Consider the following 20,781-nt stretch of genomic DNA (forward strand, 5'->3'; position numbering starts at 1 on the left):
AGTGATGGTATCCTTCTGTATCCCCCTCTTGTGATACACTGTATTTTTTCTTGGATCGTCCCTTCTGTCCAGTGTGGGGGACTTCACCTGGAAAGTGTTGGCCGGGGACGATCCTGGCACCTATAGCTTCAGTTCCTTGGGAACTTCGGCCTGCTCTTTCCCGGTCGCCAAAGATCAGGGCCCTTAGGATGACTTCTTGGAACTGAAGGTATGTCCCTGTGTTGCCAGCATGCTGGGACAGTACAAAAGAGTTGTACATGGCAACCTGTAACAAGTAGAGGACCGCAACCTTTTTTGTAACATACCCGTGTTTTGCGCATGGCATTGTATGGCTCGAGGACTTGATCAGAGAGATCAACTCCCCCCATATATTGATTGTAGCCCAGAATACAATTAGGCTTGAAGACTGTTGTTGTGGTATCTCGCACAGGGACTGGTGAGCTGCCATTACCATGAATAGTGGTCAGCATAAGGACTTCCTTCTTATCCTTATACCTGACCAGCAACAGGTTTTCATGGGTAAGGGCACGGGACTCACCCTTGGGCATAGGTGTCTGGATCAAATTTAGAGGGAGACCTCTCTGGTTTTTCCACACGGTCCCACAAGCGGACGTGGATCTGGCGGCAAGGGATGTGAACAGAGGGATGCTGGTATAAAAGTTGTCCACGTAAAGGTGGTAACCCTTATCCAGCAATAGGTGCACAAAGTCCCAAATGATTTTCCCTCTAACACCCAGAGTGGGGGGACATTCTGGGGGTTCAATATAAGAATCTCATCCCTCATATATTCTAAACTTGTAAATGTACCCGGAGGTACTCTCACAAAGTTTGTAGAGTTTCACGCCATACCGCGCCTGTTTCGAGGGAATATACTGGCGGTAGTTGAGTCTCCCCTTCAAACTTATGAGACTTAAAAACCGAGAGCTCCCTGAGGTGCATTTCCGAATGGCCTCGAACCGCCTCCGTGCCATGGCCATACTGTAAAGCGAGGTCTGGTAAAGGATGTCCCCGCTCCAGTACTGCCTGACACTGGGTTTTTTGACCAGGCCCATATGCAGCACGAGGCCCCAAAATGTCCTCATTTTGGCTGCATCAATGGCGTACCATTCATTGGGCCTAGCCAAAAGCGAATCGGGGTGGTGGGCGATGAACTGCTGGGCACAGATTCGTCTGCTCCACCATTAGATTGACAAAGCGGTCACTGGAAAAAATAACTAAAATAGTTTATTTCAGTGTATCCAGCCGTGCCAATCCAGCATCCTGAGTTGCCAACAAACTCAGGAATCCATGGCTCATAACCCTCCGTGGGTCTCCAGGGGGCTCCGATACGCTTGTCTGGCGTGCCAGACTCCTATTACGAGGCATGTACGCTAGTACTAGTGTCAGCCACTGGGTCATTTTTAATGGGGGGGGGGGGTGCGTGGCCTCGCCTGGCGGCATCGCCGCTGCCGAACAGGGGACTTATCGTCAGTGCTAGATGATGAGGAGTAGTATCTTCCTTGTTCTCACTGGCAGATTTGGAGTCTGTGGCAAGTAAAGCGTATGCCTCCTCCACCGAAAATGCCCAGCGAGCCATCACCTTTTTTCTACAGGAGGGAAGAGTATGTAGTGTGTGTGCTTGGTGTAACTTTTATTATATATATATATATATATAATATATATATATATATATGAAAAGCAAAAGGGTCCGGCACTAGAGTGGATGCAGGTAAAAACTGTTTGTTGCTTTATTGAAGATATCGCAGTACAAAGCTGGAAGCCTGACGCATTTCGCAGTAACGCTTAATCGTAGACTGCCAGACAATCACAAAATGCAGCTTAAAATACAAAAGGTACAAGTCACATGACTGTCCTCGTCATCATTAGAATCGTGTACATATAAAACCCGGAATTGGATTCCATTCAATGATCACCAAATAATGTCCGTTCACATTAAGTAAATGAAATGCACTGCGTTTGTATCTGTGACAATATGAAATATCAAAACTACAAAAGGGAATATTCTTTATGTTACTTATAATTGATAATTAATATTTATTATTATTACTGTTATTCTATACTGTTATTATGAGATTTCGGAAACATGTATCAGACATCAGGAGTAACTTACCGGGCATCTCCATGTTGTCTCGTCATTTTAGAGAAATACATGGAGGGGAGGTGAACAGTCTCCGATTATCAGGGATAGAAAAAATATCCCTTGGACCGAGGGGTGGTGACCTCAAGAGCAGAATGTACAAACGTGAAACCTACTGGATGTTCCTTCTGGGAACTAGGTATCCAGAGGAATTAAATAAAAGGATTGACATGTTGTTAACCTGCTCTTAAAATCGGTATGGGTGTACATATATAATATATAAAATACTAAATAATATGTTATCTTTGTTATATTAACAAATAATCAATAACCAAAATAATAATAATTAAAATATAAAAAAATCAACAAGGATAAATAATAATCAATAAATAAATGATAGAAAACAATAATTAATAACAATAATGCAAATATAAATAACCATATATACAAATGGAAATCATAATTTTTAGATTTTCAATTTCAATATTGTCTACATATTACCAGAGAAAACCCCTCTGAAAGATTAACATAAATCATACTAACCATATCCTACTTTTAGTTTCGGATAGACTTGTCTCCCCCTTCTGTTCTCTACATATTCTGAGTGCTCATTGGGTAGAAATGTTTGTCTTTCCCGTATGCAGCTTTAGGCATAACTAATTCTATCTTCTCCATTGTGGTTCAATTTGTATAAAAACATGTATTTAATCATATGTCCGGTTCACATTGTAATTATTTGCACTGCGGTTTTGCATAACAATGAAGATAAAAGGTAGAATAACAGTAATAATAATAAATATTAATTATAGGTAACATAAAGAATATTCCCTTTTGTAGTTTTGATATTTCGTAATGTCACAGATACTAACGCAGTGCATTTCATTTTACTTAATGGGAACGGACATTATTTGGTGATCATTGAATGGAATCCAATTCCGGGTTTTATATGTACACGATTCTAATGATGACGAGGACAGTCATGTGACTTGTACCTTTTGTATTTTAAGCTGTATTTTGTGATTGTCTGGCAGTCTACGATTAAGCGTTACTGCGAAATGCGTCAGGCTTCCAGCTTTGTACTGCGATATCTTCAGTAACGCAACATATATATATTATAATTTTTTTTTTTAACCCCTAACTGTCCCTGCAGATAAAACTCACCCTGCACTACTGGACACAGGAGATCTGTTCTTCAGCCCTGAGGGGCACAGATCTCAGCTCCTTCTCACACTCCTGCCAACTCAGTGGGCTAGCAGAGCTGCGAGAAGGGGACGTTAACCCCTCCTCTGCCGGCTGCTATTGGGCGACCAATAGCAGCGCTCCTGGGGGGGTGACTAAATTGCCACTTTCCCTGCCCCCCACTCCACCCCCCCAAAAAACTTAATTTTTAACCCCTGTTATGTATGATATAAAATGAGTGCATCCAGGAGAATATAGCAAGGAGAGAAACAAAAAAGGGTAAAAAAAAATTGGGAAGAGTAAGAGTGATGCAGTTGCTCAGGGCAACCAATCAGATAACTTTTTTTTATTTTTTTTTATTTTCACAGGTCTCTTTAAATATTAAAGAAACAATTTGATTGGTTTCTATGTTTAACTGCACCACTTTTCCTTTGCACAGGTTTTTTATAAATCTCACCCATTGTTTTTTAAGAGAATCTGTCAGTTTTTGAGACCTCAAAACTGACAACTCTTTACAGAGGATTAAGAGAAGAGTGTGATACCTTGTGTTGTCATGCAACCTTCATGACTGAGAAAGTTGTAATTTCATGTCCTACCTACTCTTATTGTTATGTGCTTAAACCTCTCTGTATTGAGAGCTTCCCTGGGCTCCCTCTCAATTACAAGGAACATCCCCAGCATCTAAAGGAGCCTTGATTTATTCAAAGATTGTTGAAATGTTATGGCAGGGATGTGGAAATCCTATCGCCCGACGCCCGGGATATGTAGTTTTGGGCGCCGGGCAGGTGAATTTTTTTTATAGATTTAGCCCCGTATCGGGCTAGCAGGGACAGACTTCTCCCTTATTTTTCTTTAATGCCGGTGTGAGGTGCAGGAGCCGATGCACGTCTGCACCTCACAGCGGCGCTCAGGGTGTATGGAGGGGGGCAGTGGCGGCCCCCAGCTGATTTCAGCTGCTCAGAGCCCCCCAGCCGGTGTGAGGGGATCTCAGGAGTGAGGGCAGAGCCCGAGGACTGTCTGCAGGAGATGATTAACCCCTTAAGGACCGGAGGTTTTTCCGTTTTTGCATTTTCGTTTTTTGCTCCTTGCCTTTAAAAAATCATAACTCTTTCAAATTTACACCTAAAAATCCATATGATGGCTTATTTTTTGCGCCACCAATTCTACTTTGTAATGACGTCAGTCATTTTGCCCAAAAATCTATGGTGAAGCGGGAAAAAAAATCATTGTGCGACAAAATTTAAAAAAAAACACTGTTTTGTAACTTTTGGGGGCTTCCGTTTCTACGTAGTACATTTTTCGGTAAAAATGACACCTGATATGTATTCTGTAGGTCCATACGATTAAAATGATACCCTACTTATATAGGTTTGATTTTGTCGGACTTCTGGAAAAAATCATAACTACATGCAGGAAAATTAATACGTTTAAAATTGTCATCTTCTGACCCCTATAACTTTTTTATTTTTCCGTGTATGGGGCGGTATGAGGGCTCATTTTTTGCGCCGTGATCTGAAGTTTTTAACGGTACCATTTTTGCATTGATAGGACTTATTGATCGCTTTTTATTCATTTTTTCATGATATAAAAAGTGACCAAAAATGCACTATTTTGGACTTTGGAATTTTTTTGCGCGCACGCCATTGACCGTGCGGTTTAATTAACGATATATTTTTATAATTCGGACATTTCCGCACGCGGCGATACCATTTATGTTTATTTTTATTTTTATTTACACTGTGTTTTTTCTTTTATGGGAAAAGGGGGGTGATTCAAACTTTTAATAGGGAAGGGGTTAAATGATGTTTATTCACTTTTTTTTTGCACTTTTTTTTTGCAGTGTTATAGGTCCCATAGGGACCTATAACACTGCACACACTGATCTTTTACATTGATCACTGGTTTCTCATAAGAAACCAGTGATCGATGATTCTGCCGCTTGACTGCTCAGGCCTGGATCTCGGGCACTGAGCAGTCATTCGGCGATCGGACAGCGAGGAGGCAGGTAGGGGCCCTCCCGCTGTCCTGTCAGCTGTTCGGGATGCCGCGATTTCACCGCGGCTATCCCGAACAGCCCACTGAGCTAGCCGGCATGCTTTCGGTTTCACTTTAGACGCGGCGTTCAACTTTGAACGCCGCGTCTAAAGGGTTAATAGCGCGCGGCACAGCGATCAATGCCGCGCGCTATTAGCCACGGGTCCCGGCCGTTGTTAGAGGCCGGGCCCGACCCGCTATGACGCGGGGCCACGCCGTGGCCCCGCGTTATAGATCGGGAGTGGACACATGACGTTCCAGTACGTCATGTGTCCTTAAGGGGTTAAGCCACGCCCCCTCCTCCCCCATCCCAGAGGATGGAGAGCGCAGCTCTGCATAATACAAGAAGACAGGGGGAGAATGAGGACATACACAGCTCCTCCCTCCCCCACACACAGCCTCTCCCTTCCCCCTGCTCTGTTTACACAGGACCTCATTTACCATGGGGAGGTTTCAAGTATTCATGGGGGAAAATACAGAGCGGGGAGAGGACGTGTGTGAGGAGACTGCACTGCACGGGCTGGGAATTTCACCTCACACCTCACTCAGGTGAGGAGGCCGAGCATGCAGGCGGCGGGAAGGGTGGTTGTATATGTATGTAATGTATGATGAGGGGGGTGTATCAGTGGCGGGTGTATGCATGATGTGTGTATGTAATGTATGATTAGGGGGGTGTATCAGTGGCGGGTGTATGTATGATGTGTGTATGTAATGTATGATATGGGGGGGTATATCAGTGGCGGGTGTATGTATGATGTGTGTATGTAATGTATGATTTGGGGGGTGTATCAGTGGTGGGTGTATGTGTCGTGTATATATGAAGTGTATATGTGTATGCTGTCCGTGTATGTGTGATTTGTGTATAATTGGGGGGGTGTATCAGTGGGGGGTGTATGTATGATGTGTGCATATGTATGTTGTATGTGTCATGTGTATATATGATGTGTGTATGGTGTATTTGTGATGTGTGTATGTAATGTATGATATAGGGGGCAGTGGCAGGGGTATATATGATGTGTGTATGGTGTATGTGTGATGTGTGTATGTAATGTATGATATAGGGGGCAGCGGCGGGTGTATGTATGATGTGTGCATATGTATGGTGTATATTTATGGTGTGAGTGTATGTGTGTATATATGATGTGTGTATGGTATATGTGTGATGTGTGTATGTAATGTATGATGTGGGGGAGTGGGTGTATGTATGATGTCTATGTATGATGTATGTAATGTATAATATAGGGGTCAGTGGCCGGTGTATGTATGTATGATATTTGTATGCATGTATGTTTTGTACAGGGGCAGACTGACAAGTGCTGCTGCCAGTTGTGCTATATAATTTTTTTTATTTATTTTTAGTGGTTTCTGGCCACTCGCACTCAATTGTACCCCTAGAATACCACCCCCTTCATACTCGCCGGCTGACCAAGAGCCCCACGGATGCACGCAAACACGCCCGAACCAAAACTACAACTTCCAGCATGTTACACCATCACCTAAACTGTAGAACTATAAAGTGTAACATGCTGGGAGTTGTAGTTTTGGTTCGGGTCTGCTGCAGAGCCATAGGCTGTATTAGGGCATGCTGGGTGTTGTAGTTACTAACTGCAATTCCCTGTATTCCTTGACACAGCCTATGGCTCCGCAGCTGACATGGAACAAAACTACAACTCCCAGCATGTTACACAGTAACCTTAACTGGACTACTATACAGTGCAACATGCTGCAACACCCACACAACCAGAGGCTGTATCAGGGCATGCTGAGAGTTGTAGTTATCTAGTAACTAAATGCAACTTCCAGTATTTTCTGACACATAAATTAGAGTAAATAAAATGCACCATATAAACTGGAGAAGCAGAACACCCCTCCCCCCCCCCCCCCAGTAACACAACGGCGTTCAGTGTATTCCAATCAAGACTCCATATTTAAGTCCCTATGAAGACTGAAAAATTGTGATTAAAATATTTTAAGAAGTGCGTATATATGTGAATAAGCCCCTTTCCTAATAAAAGTTCCGATTAAAAACTACAGATCATGTCACACAAGATTACCGTCATCCCTGTATATGGAAAAATTGGAGTTATAGGGGTCAGATGGGGGGGGCTTGCCTCGGGTGTAAAAGGAGCTAGCTACAGCTCTCCAGCCGCTAATAGCCTGGCATGCTGCGATCGCCGTGGCCGCTATTAAACCATTAGATCACCACTGTCTAAGTTGACAGCAGTGTCTAAAGGAATCTTATATCCATCCCTGGTGGTCTAGTGGGGGGAATCATACTATTTTGGTTGAAATTATTTTATCTATCAGGACAAGTGGATTTTCTTGAGGGACAAGTAGATTGTGTTCCGCTTTAGTCCCTTGGACAAGTAGTTTTTTTATTTTTTTTATTTCCAAACCCCTGTATGGTCATGTACTAGAAATATGGATGCTCTAATCTGTAATCTGCTTGGCGTTGGCAAAACGATTAAAGTTCAAAAACCTAGAGAGTCTTTGTTTTAACCAAGAAGGATCTCATAATTGTGTTCCCTTCATTGTCTTCCCTGCAAAAGTCATGTAATTGTGGCAGTAGTTCTAATGCCCTAATAAGGGAGTCAAGAAAAGAACAAAAAATGGGTCACTATGAAAGCAGTCTGAATGTCAAATTCCAAAGAATGAGACCGGAGGCTGCATTGTGACAGTCAGTTGTTTGCAAATCCATTATGATGCATCTTTTATTGCTCACTTTGTCTTATATATTTCACAAAGGTTTAAATTAGGGATCGACCGATTATCGGTATGGCCGATATTATCGGGCGATAGTCACGATTTTGGGCATTATCGGTATCGGCAATTACCTTGCCGATAAGCCGATAATGCCCCGCCCCCCGCACCGCCCCCACCGCACCGCGACCGCCACCCCCTCGACCCGCCGCACCGCACCTCCGACCCACCGCACCACGTCGCACCCCCCACCGTGATGCTAGGCGGTATACCGGTATGGATTTTTTCCCATACCGCTATACCGGTCGGGCCCCTCCCCCACCCTCCGAGTGAATAAAAAAATTAAACTTACCCGTAATGGGGGTGGTCCAGGCCATCCTTCCTTCATGTAGTGTCCGGGGGCGTTCCGGGTGGAGGGTGTTCCGGTCCGGGCTGTCCTTCTTCTCCGGCGGGCCTCTTCTCCACTCCGGGCAGGCTCCGGCCTAGTATGCTGCATAGACGCTGCTACGCCGTGATGTCAGGTGCGTCGCTGCGCACGGGCGTCACTGCGCAGCGACGTCTATGCAGCGTACTAGGCCGGAGCCTGCCCGGAGTGGAGAAGAGGCCCGCCGGAGAAGAAGGACAGCCCGGACCGGACCACCCTCCACCCGGAACGCCCCCGGACACTACAGGAACGATGGATGGATGGCCCGGAGCACCCTGGCAGGTAGGGGAGAGAAGCGGGTGGTGGCGGCGGCGGCGGCCTATGGCCCCGCAAAAGCCACTGCAGATCATTGATTTAAAGCGCCCGCTTTAAATCAATGATCTGCAGCGGTGTCGCAGGGGGTTAAATAGCCGATAAGTTATCGGCTATCGGCCCTAACCTGCACCGATTATCGGTATCGGCCCTAAAAAACCGATATCGGTCGATCCCTAGTTTAAATATTTCTTTTTACCTTTTTTCTATCATGAAAAAACAAGTTGTGTTTTGACCAATATGTGCATCTTCTATATAATCTAAATAGTGAGATGTGTCTTGATCAGACCTCAGACATACCGTGGCCTTTGTAACATTACAGAATTTCAAACTGTAACTTGTTTCTTCTATATTTTTGTTTGCAGTGTTCCTCGAATTCCTTGGGCCTTTGCGATGACTGAGATGTGTGGAGTGGTTCTTTGTTATATCTGGCTTCTTGTATTACTTCTCCACAAACACAGGTAATAATTGGAGATTAATTCTGATGAATATGTAAGCTTTAAAGGAGAACTCCAGCCAAACAACATTTATATAGATGCACATGTCAAAGTTACTGTATTAATCGGGGTATACAACGCACCGTCCTATAACACGCACCCTAGTTTTTCCAAGGAAATTTTGGTAAAAAAAAGGTTTCATACCCAAATAACCTTGTTAAAATAAGGGTGCATGAATAACACGATAAACTCTGGCCTAGAGCTGGGCGGTATGACCAAAAATGTGTATCACAGTATTTTTGTAAGTTATGGCGGTTCCACGGTATTTATTTTCCACCCCACCAATCATGACCCTTGGGCGCTGCTTCTCTAAACAGACTCTACCCATGATGGGAGTTGTAGTCCAGGGGCTGAGGTGCAGATCGCAGCAGAGACCCGCTGCGCGACATGGGGAAAATGTGCGATTGCGATTTTGGGCCTAAATATTGCGATTTCGATATGCGATGCGATATAATTAAAAAAAATTGTGAAATCCCCCCCATTTCATGTCCAATCGCCTCCATTTCACATCTACCTACCCATTTTATGCCCACCGCCTATTTCACATCCCCCCCTTGTCACATTCCCTCCCCCTTGTTACATTCCCTCCCCCTTGTTACATTCCCTCCCCCTTGTCACATTCCCTCCCCCTTGTCACATTCCCCCCCTTGTCACATTCCCCCCCCTTGTCACATTTCCCCGCCCCCCCTTGTCACATCCCCCCCTTGTCACATCCCTCCCCCTTGTCACATCCCTCCCCCTTGTCACATTCCCCCCCCTTGTCACATTCCCCCCCCTTGTCACATTCCCCCCCCCCTTGTCACATTCCCCCCCCCCCTTGTCACATTTCCCCCCCCCCCTTTGTCACATTTCCCCCCCCCCTTGTCACATTCCCCACCCTTGTCACATTCAAACGCCCCCCCTCCCCTCCTGTCTCATTCTTGTATTCTTGTACTGCAGCTATACACTGGGTTTCCCGGGCGGATTTCAAATCTTCCGCGGGAGCTGGGAAACCTAATGTATTGCTGCAGTACAAGACCTTTCCCCACTAGCCAATCACTTGACACGTGACACCACTGCGGCCAGTGATTGGCTGAAAAGGGAAAGGTCCTACTGCCTGTACTAAGAAGAGAGGAAACTCCGGAGCGCACGGAGATGAATCTGCAGGGACCGGGACTAGGTGAGCAGAAGGTTTTTTTATTTTTCTCCCTGCGCTCAGTGTTTTTCTAGCAGGGTGCCTCCAGCTGTTGTGAATCTACTACTCCCAGCATGCCCGGACAGCCTTTGCCGGTCCGGGCATGTTAAGAGGTGTAGTTTTGCAACAACTGGAGGCCCCCTGGTTGGGAAACACTGACTTTTAGTATTTAAATTAGTTTTTACCTGCTCTGGCCAGCCCCCGCCACGGGAGCCAGCCCGAGCAGATAAATGCATGTTTTGCCGGGGGGCCGTATCGCCATATCGCAAAAATCGTGATTCGATTGCTTTTGCGATATATCGTGCAGCCCTATTATTAACTGTAAAAGCTGGCGTCACATGCGGCTACACTGCGCTGCCGCCGGCTCCTGTATACACTTTAATGATTCCTAATCCCTGCCGACGGGAGCTCTGATTGGTGAAAAACTGTATATAGGGTCCGGCGAGCACCGTGATGTAGCTGCATGTGCCGCCGGCTTGTATAGTTTAATAAATGCGGATCACAGCGGGTCTTCGGAGAATGATCTGCCCCTCTGCCCTTGGACTACTACTCCTATCATGCTGGGAGTTGTAGTTGGGAAACAGCTGGAGGCACCCTATTAGATAAATAACACTCATGCATAGACGATGTGAGGGCGGAAGCAAGCGCCCAGCAAGGCGTCAGTGACGTCGCGCCTGTTGGGAAGCGCTGCTTCCTGCCCTGCTTTATAGAGCAGATTTAGAAGCACTAAATCTGCTCTATTAAAGCGATTAAAAACATTTTTGAAGCCAGGTAGGGGGTTAGGGCTAGATTACTACTAGGTAGGGACATATTAGATTATATAGTACTTGGTGGGAGCTACCCATTAAATCACCACAATTTTGAAACTACACCCCTCAAGAAAGGTAACAAGGGGTACAGTGAGTACTTACATCTCACAGGTTTTTTGAACAGTGGGCCGTAAATTGAAAAATGTTATGTTTTTACACTAAAAAGCTGGGGTTACCCAATTTTTTACATTTTCTCTAGGGGTAATGGGAGAAATTGAGTTACAAATTTTGGAGGACTTTTCTCCTGACTATGAAAATACATCCACATATGGGGTAACATGCTGGGCGGGTGCACAACAAGGCTCAGAAGTCATAGAGGTCTGTTTGTATTTGAGGCCTATAGCAAATCAGTAGCTGATGGTTATATACATTTAGAGGAAAATGAAACACCCACATGTGACACCATTGCAGAAAGTAAAACCCCTGAGGAATGGCAGCTGTCACGCCCCCTCCCATAGGCTTGCATTGAGGGGCGGAGCGTGACATCACACGGGGGCAGAGGCGTGACGTCACACGCCGTCGGCCCTGTGGTCGCCGGTAATCAGACCCAGAGCGAACACGCTCCGGGGACTGATTTATAAGCGGGGTGCCGCATGCAAGATCACGGGGGTCCCCAGCGGCGGGACTCCCGCAATCAGGCATCTTATCCCCTATCCTTTGGATAGGGGATAAGATGTCTAAGCACCGGAGTACCCCTTTAATATAGTAAAAAAAAATTTAAAAGCAGGGAGGGGGTTAGGGATAGATGGGCAATGGGCAGGGACAGAAAAAAAATATAGGATGGTGGGAGCTACTCTTTAAGGGGTAAGGGCATTGACTAGGTCCTGCCATGTAGTTCTGGGCTGATCCCTCACCTTTCTCATAATCATTGCATGGAGCCCCAGACCGAGGGAGATTGACACCCCCTGATGAAGCGCATTGTCGTGAAACGTGCGTTGGGGTAGGTGCAAGTAAATACATGGCTCTGTTGTGGTAATATATGCTTGTCCCCCTCTCTGACTGTTGTTGCATCCGCACTCAGTTCATTTAGCTATACTGCATTGTCTGTATTTCTTCATTGAGTCACTTGCCTATGCAACGTTTGTCAGTTTCCTTTACATCTAATACCTTCCACTTGAGCCTGTATGTTCCTGCCTTCTCTTCCAGCTGTGTACACTGTGCTTTTTATTTGTCATGATGAATATTTTATGTAATCTTTAATAAATAAACTTTTGCTATGTTTCATACATCCCTGTTGCTGATGCTTTTGTTGTTGGTGTTACATTTTCATAAAAGGTAAAAGGAGAAAAAGACCCCCAAAATTTGTAACACAATTCTCCCAAGTACGGAAATACCCCATATGTGGACGTAAAATGCTCTGCGGGCGCACACCAAGGCTCAGGAGTGAGAGAGCTCCATGTACATTTAAGGCCTAAACTGTTGATTTGCACAGGGGTGGCTGCTGGTTACAGCGGTTTTGACATAAATGCAAAATAAATAAATACCCACGTGAGCCCATTTTGGAAACTACACCCCTCACGGAACGTAACAAGGGGTATAGTTAACACCCCACAGGTGACTGACAGATTTTTGAAACAGTGGTTTATGAAAATGAAGAATGTAATTTTTCATTTGCACAGCCCACTGTTCCAAAGATCTGTCAAACACCAGTAGGGTGTAAATGCTCACTGCACCCCTTGTTACGTTCCTTGAGTGTGTAGTTTCCAAAATAGTGTGCCATGTGGGGTGTTTTTTGCTGTTCTGGCACCATGGGGGCTTCCTAAATGCGACATGCCCCCCAAAATCCACAAAGCCCTCTAGTGCACCCGCAGATCACTTTACATCCACATATGAGGTATTTTCATACTCGAGAGAAATGGGGTTTCAAATTTTGGGGGACATTTTCACCTATAACTCCTTGTGAAAATGAAAAATTTGGGGTAACATCAGCATTTTATGTGTAAAAATCTAATTTTTCATTTTCACGTCCGACTTAAACGAAAGTTCGTCAATCACCTGTGGGGTATAGTGACTCAATATTACATATTTTGTGGGCTTATTCTGCTTTTACCCCTTGTAAAAATAAAAAATATGGGTCTACAACAGGGGTACTAAACTACTTTTAGTAGGGGTCAGCTTATCCAGGTCTGCCATCCGGTGAAGGTCCGAGCTAAATGCTAAGACCTGGTTCACACCTAGCGGCCGCAGTGCCATGCCAGAAATAGGTGCTGCCTGTTGTAAAACATTTTTATTTATTAAATCATAATCGTTCTCCAACTGCCACACACTGTGCCCCTGGTATAATACTGACACACTGGGCCTCTGAATATAATACTACTACATGCTGTGTACCTAAATATAATGCTGTCAAACACAGTGCCTGATATAATACCTCCATACACCCTGTTTCTGTGTATAAGGCTAGGTTCAGACTACGGAATCTCTGGGCAGAAAATTTCCGCCCGGAGATTCCGAGTGCGGCCAGCGTTGACTGAATCAGTCGGCGCTAGAACCACGCGGACACTGCAGTCTCCAATAGACTGCAATGTGTTCCGCACAGATTTCCGCCTGAAGAAAGAGCAACCCCATTCTTCAGGCGCAAATTTCCATGCGGATTTTCCGTTCACAAATTCCGCTTCACAAATTCAGAAATGTGAATTTATGAACGGAAACCCATTCACTACACTATGCATTTTAGCAAGCGGAATTTCCGCCTGCAATTTCAAAGCCGGAATTGCAGAAGGAAATTCCGTAGTCTGAACCTAGCCTAATACTGCCATTTAAGCCTGCTCCCCATATGAACTGTGCCATGCCTCTCCCCCATATAAACAATGCTACTATGCCAGCCCCCCCATTGTGAACTCTCCAGCTGTTGCAAAACTACAACTCCCATCATGCAGACAGAAGAGAATGATGGGAGCTATAGTTGTGAAATAACTGTAGAGTTAAATGGGCACTGTCATGAAGTACAGAAATTGATATGTTGTAGTACTTAAGTACTACAACATATCTCTAATATACTTTAATTAAAAAAAGTGATTTTAAACAAGTTTAAAATCACTTTTAAATTTGGCCACTAGGGGTCGCCCTCCTAGTGGCCGAATGCATTCAGCAGTGACGTCACCACTGAATTTCGACTCCTTTCAACCTGGCAATGAGTCGAAATTCAGGCACTGCTGTTCTCGCTCCCGCCTGTCAATCAAACAGGCAAGAGCGAGCACGCTGATAGCTGGGGCTGCGCGCATTGGCCAGCAACACTGGCCTTGCGCGCGGCCCCGCCCGCCCCCGTTACCCTGTCCGGAGGCAGCGCGAGCACTCATTGCTGCGCTGATCCTCCGGATGGGTAAGTCTGATCTGAGGTCTTATATTAGCCGGTGTGAGGTGGACGCATGGATCTACGGGGGCGCAAAAAACCACCTCACACCGGCTGTAATATCGTGCACGGCAGGCCGCCGTTGCTCCTCTACTCCTCCTCCCTGGATAAGACATGCACAGCTAAACAGGGAGGAGGAGACCCCGGAGCTGCCTGCCGTGCTATTGGCAGATCGTCTATGCAGCGCTCCTGACAGGAGCGCTGCATAGACGATCTGAGGGCGGAAGCAAGCGCCCAGCAAGGCATCAGTGACATCGTGCCTGCTGGGAAGCGCTGCTTCCTGCCCTGCTTGATAGAGCAGATTTAGAAGCACTAAATCTGCTCCATTAAAGCGATTAAAAATGTTTAAGCCAGGTAGGGGGTTAGGGCTAGATTATTAATAGGTAGGGACATATTAGATTATATACAACTTGGTGGGAGCTACACTTTAAAGGTTGGGAAATACCTGTAAAACCCTTACTTCCAGGGCTAGACTGGGAGCAAAATTAGGCCCACACATATTAGACTATGCAGCCCATTTTTTATACAGTGGGGGTCGCATCAGTCAGACACCCATTAAAATAAAATAAGTTGCATACTCTAAAATCACCTCGGTTTAAGTGGCTCTCCAGCTGTTGCAAAGCTTCAGGCATTATGGGAGTTGTAGTTTTGTAACACAGATTGGGGTACATTGTCACCCATCATCACTGCAGAAATTACAAGTGACTCCAGCTCTGATGGGACAGTCAGGAGAATACACAATTGTATAATGACTCACAGGAGACGTCTTCTCTGTTGTCTTTACTTTTCTTCTTCCTCTGGTCCTTGTCTTCTTTCATCTCCATCTTCTCTGCAGAGTCTGACGCCTGCACATCATTAGTTACTTTGTTAGAAGATCCTCATCCTCTATATAACAACAATAATCATTATAATTATGCCAGACATCATGACACCTAAAAATAATACTGCCAGACACTGTTTCCTCTGTTTGTCAGAATCCCACCCCTTTACTCCCCCAGACCAACTTTCCCCTCCTCCTTCAGACCCCTAATGGCTTCTTCATACTGTGGACATTTAGTTAACAGAATGTTCCCTTGCTGCAGGTGCCACAAAAGCCATTGGTGGTAGGACTGCACGGATGTGCGCCATCTCTATAGATGACAATGCAGTCTGGTGGAATTCCACCAGCAGAATGGACGTCCACCTATGAACGAACATGTTTGTTCTTTGGGTGTACGTCCATTCTGTTGGGGGAATTCCACTGGCGATTCTACAGTTTGTACAGAGCAGCAGAAAACCATTAATGTCCTCAATTTGAATGGGCCCCCTTAGTTCTCCTGCAGACTCCTCTGCACCCCCAAGACCCCTGCATTATTTATCTTTACACTTTTCTGTCCCCCCAGACCCCTCTGTCCCCTTCTGCCATAACACTGCCTACCCTGCATCATTCACCCCCCCCAATACCCTTTCATCATTCACCCCCCCCCCCCAAGGCCAGACCCCTGCATCATTCATCTTCCCCCTCCACACAAAGACCCCTGCAGCATTCATCTACACCCCCCACCCAATAACCCGTGCAGCATTCATCTCTCCCCCCCCCCACCCCAAGACCCCTGCAGCATTCATCTCTCCCCCCCAAGACCCCTGCAGCATTTATCCCCCCCAAGACCCCTGCAGCATTTATCCCCCCCAAGACCCTTGCAGCATTTATCTCCCCCACCCCAAGATCCCTGCAGCATTAATCCTCCCAGAGACCCCTGCAGCATTCATCTCTCCCCCCCCAAGACCCTTGCAGCATTTATCTCCCCCACCCCAAGATCCCTGCAGCATTAATCCTCCCCAAGACCCCTGCAGCATTTATCTCCCCCAAGACCCCTGCAGCATTTATCCCCCCCACCCCAAGACCCCTGCAGCATTTATCTCCCACCCCAAGACCCCTGCAGCATTTATCTCCCACCAAGACCCCTGCAGCATTTATCCCCCCCAAGACCCCTGCAGCATTTATCCCCCCCACCCCAAGACCCCTTCAGCATTTATCCCCGCCCCACCCCAAGACCCCTGCAGCATTCATCTCCCCCCACCCCAAGACCCCTGCAGCATTCATCTCCCCCCCCCAAGACCCCTGCAGCATTTATCTTCCACCAAGACCCCTGCAGAATTTATCCCCCCCAAGACCCCTGCAGCATTTATCCCCCCACCCCAAGACCCCTGCAGCATTTATCTCCCCCAAGACCCCTGCAGCATTCCCACCCCAAGACCCCTGCAGCATTTATCTCCCCCCCCCCCACCCCAAGACCCTTGCAGGATTTATCTCCACCCCCCCACCCCAAGACCCCTGCAGCATTCATCTCCCCCCACCCCAAGACCCCTGCAGCATTTATATCCCCCCCAAGACCCCTGCAGCATTCCCCCCCCCAAGACCCCTGCAGCATTTATCTCCCCCCAAGACCCCTGCAGCATTTATCCCCCCCACCCCAAGACCTTCAGCATTTCTCTCCCACCAAGACCCCTGCAGCATTTATCTTCCAAGACCCCTGCAGCATGTATCCTCCCTCCCCCCCCCCCCAAGACCCCTGCAGCATTTATCTCCCCCACCCCAAGACCCCTGCAGCATTTCCCGTGCTGCTCTGGCCTCTTCTAGTTAGGCCTGGCCAGAGCAGATGATGCAGGCAGCACTAATCGCGCCGCCCGCATCATAGGGGAAGCGCTGGCCGGGCAGGGAGCAAAATGTTCCCTTGCTCCGGCGACACTCAGCTATTCATTTGTATTGGCGTCTTACAGACACCTATACATATAAATGTCGGGACAGCGGATGCCTCCTCCGGCCGGTTCAGAGAACCGGATGTGGACCGTGGTCCGCCAGTTGAGTACCGCCGGTCTACAAGAACATGTTAGTGTAAAAAATCAAGATTTTGAATTCTCGTCTCCACTTTGCTGCTATTCCTGTGAAACACCTAAAGGGTTAACAAACTTTCTGAATGTCATTTTGAATATGTTGAGGGGTGCATTATAATGGGGTCCATTATGGGGTATTTCTAACTTAAAGACCCTCAAATTCACTTCAAAATTGAACTGGTCCCTGAAAAATTATGATTTTGAAATTTACTTCAAAAAGTAAAAACATATCAAATTTATGATGCAAACATAAAGTAGACATATTGTATATGTGAAGCAATATATAATTTATTTGGAATGTCTATTTTCCTTACAGGCAGAGATCTTATAAAGAGAAGTTATAAAATGCAAAATGTTCAAAATTTTCATGAAATTTTGGAATTTTTCACAAAGAAATGATGCAAGTATCGAGGAAAATTTACCACTGACATAAAGTAGAATATGTCACGAAAAAACTATCTCGGAATCAAATTCATAAGTACAAGCATCCCAGAGTTATTAATGCTTAAAGTGACAGTGGTCAGAATTGCAAAAAATGCTCTGGTCCGAAGGGTCAAAATGGGCTCAGTCCCCAAGGGGTTAAACAACTGCTTGACCCATTTACTCATACTTGAGTCATTACTGTGCATAGGAGGAAAAGCTGAGCTTTGTCATTGGTGGATGCCGTGTTCTCTGCCTCCAGCTTTGTAATAGAGCTCTCATCTGTCATTGTAATCCTGACCACTTAGGATAATAAGAAGAATACTGACCCTGCCCTCAGTTTACACAGCAAAGACTGCAAATTCATTGCTTCAATACAGATATAAGTGTATACAGCTTCCACTTAGCTGTATATATTCTCATAGGAACTCTTTTTAGGGTACATGATAATGTATTAAAATACTTTTATTGATTTTCGGGGGAAAGAAATGGGGAAAAAATGTCACTGTACTTTATTTCGGAATATATTTTTCTGTTTAGAAAGTGTCTGCAAGTGGGAAAAAAGTGTCTGCAAAGCGGCGTTTCGGTCTTAACCCCTGGATAAAGGTTAATACCGAAACGCTGCATTGGGGTGGTGTCACTATGGTCCCTGGCTACCACAGGTTGAATTACTTCAAGCTCTACTGTGTATGTATTCAGCTTATTGTATATTTATGGATGGTGATAATTATATGTAGCATGCATATTGTGTGCACCTTCTCCAATAGCTTGTAGTCTACATTGTATAGCATTTTGCATACTTTCTACCTAGTCTGTGTGTTATGTAGCCGGGGTACCATGTGACACCTATTTGTTTGCTTCTTTCCCCTGTTTTTTGTGGAATCCCCTTTTTTTGTGTTTTTAATACATTGTGTATCAATAAAAGTACTTTCATTAAATTTTAAACAAATGACTCCAAATTTTCATGTTGTTTTTGAACATTGCTTATTAATAGAAATTCTGCAGTGGTTAGTTTTGTGATTATGGTGTCTGGTTAAGCACCGGTTTTATTTTTCTTTCCTGTTTAGCTGGTAGCAGGGAGAGAAAGAAAAATAATACTCAGTTTGTATGGTATACAGATATGATGCCAACATTTTAGAATGCTTATATGTCCCTGTACATAGTAAATGTGCATTAGTCTAAAGTCTATTTTTATTCTTATATAGGTCCATCCTTTTACGTAGGCTCTGTAGCTTGATGGGAACTGTGTTTCTTTTGAGATGTGTCACCATGTTTGTCACATCGTTGTCTGTTCCAGGTGAACATTTGCAGTGTTCAGGAAAGGTAAGACATCTAAATTTATACTCACATAGTTTGCTGTTGCTTAATTCTCTAAAGACTACCTTTTTAAATGATAGAAATCATGGCTTAGGCCCCTTTCACACTATAAAGTTGTTCCGTTAAAAGATCCTTTATAAACATCCATTAGAAAAGCCTTAAAAACGGATGTTAAACGTCCATTACAAAATCCCATTCAAGTCTATGGGATTTTTTGATTATCCGTTATGATCCGTTATAGCCTGTCATAAATAACGGACGTTATTTGTAACTGGAGAAAAAACGGCACATGCACAAATTTTTCTTCCATCACAAGAAACGAGTAAATTAACAGCCGTTATTTTTAACATTGAAGTCTAAGGCAAACGGATGAGCCTTTTGTCATCCGTTTGCACCTGGTTTATAATATCCGTTATTACTTCTGAGCATGCTTGGAAGAGGTGACATCAGCAGACTCCTGCAGTGCTGAGGGACTACTACTGCTCCCATTATGGAACAGACTTGGAACTCCCCAGCCACCGGCAGACTCCCGCAGCTGGGGAATTACTACTCCCATCATGGAAATAAGTCTGTTCCATGATGGGAGTAGTAGTAGCAGAGAGCACAGAGTAGTACTATCAGACAGACAGGAGAGAGCACAGAGGAGTGCTATCAGACAGGAGAGAGAGCACAGAGGAGTGCTATCAGACAGGAGAGAGAGCACAGAGGAGTGCTATCAGACAGGAGAGAGAGCACAGAGGAGTGCTATCAGACAGGAGAGAGAGCACAGAGGAGTGCTATCAGACAGGAGAGAGAGCACAGAGGAGTGCTATCAGACAGGAGAGAGAGCACAGAGGAGTGCTATCAGACAGGAGAGAGCACAGGGGAGTACTATCAGACAGAATAGAGCACAGAGGAGTCCTATCAGACAGGAGAGAGCACAGATGAGTACTATAAGACGAGAGAGAGCACAGAGGAGTGCTATCAGACAGGAGAGGGCACAGAGGAGTACTATCAGACAGGAGAGAGTACAGAGGAGTGCTGTCAGACAGGAGAGAGTACAGAGGAGTGCTGTCAGACAGGAGAGAGAGCACAGAGGAGTGCTATCAGACAGGAGAGAGCACTGAGGAGTGCTATCAGACAGGAGAGAGCACAGAGGAGTACTAGCTCACCCTCACTTACTGGACAAAGCCATGATTTCTATAAAAAGGAAATAAAATTTTCTTATGAAGTATATTAAAAGGTTAATGTTTTGCCAAGATGTACAACATATAAAAAGTTTTGTATCTGACATTACCCATTTAAGATCGCCACACCAGATTTTTCTGTAACAGATTTTCAGTCCCTTTTATTTGCTGCGTATAGTGCCAGATTGACAAATCTTAGCACTAGGAACGAGTTTTAAAACTTAGAAGTCAACTACTCTGTAGGTAATGGTCCATAAAATTCAGTTCAAGACCGGTTGCACTAGCTGACGGCTGTCCGGGCATGATGGGCATTTTAGTTTTGCAACAACTCGGGGGTCACAGTTTGGAGACCACTGTTGTAGGGTAAAGAACAGCCATCTAGCAACAGCTGCCGATTACTGGCAGTATCCTCCCTTTACCATCAGAATCAAGATTGTGAGGCTGCT

General features: G+C 45.4%; 1 protein-coding gene across 7 annotated transcripts in view; it reads left to right on the forward strand.

Annotated features, from left to right (window-relative positions):
• The window catches only part of SAMD8 (sterile alpha motif domain containing 8), a 96,919-nt gene that overhangs the window by 67,934 nt on the left and 8,204 nt on the right, over window positions 1-20,781 (forward strand). For all 7 annotated transcript variants that reach the window (XM_056531296.1, XM_056531293.1, XM_056531294.1 and 4 more), the window contains 2 exons: window positions 9,092-9,187; window positions 19,058-19,175. In XM_056531296.1, coding sequence (XP_056387271.1) covers window positions 9,092-9,187; window positions 19,058-19,175 — 214 coding nt within the window. The remainder of the gene's footprint in view (window positions 1-9,091; window positions 9,188-19,057; window positions 19,176-20,781) is intronic.

The sequence above is a fragment of the Hyla sarda genome, chromosome 7 (assembly GCF_029499605.1).
Source record: "Hyla sarda isolate aHylSar1 chromosome 7, aHylSar1.hap1, whole genome shotgun sequence".
Taxonomy (NCBI): Eukaryota; Metazoa; Chordata; class Amphibia; order Anura; family Hylidae; genus Hyla; species Hyla sarda.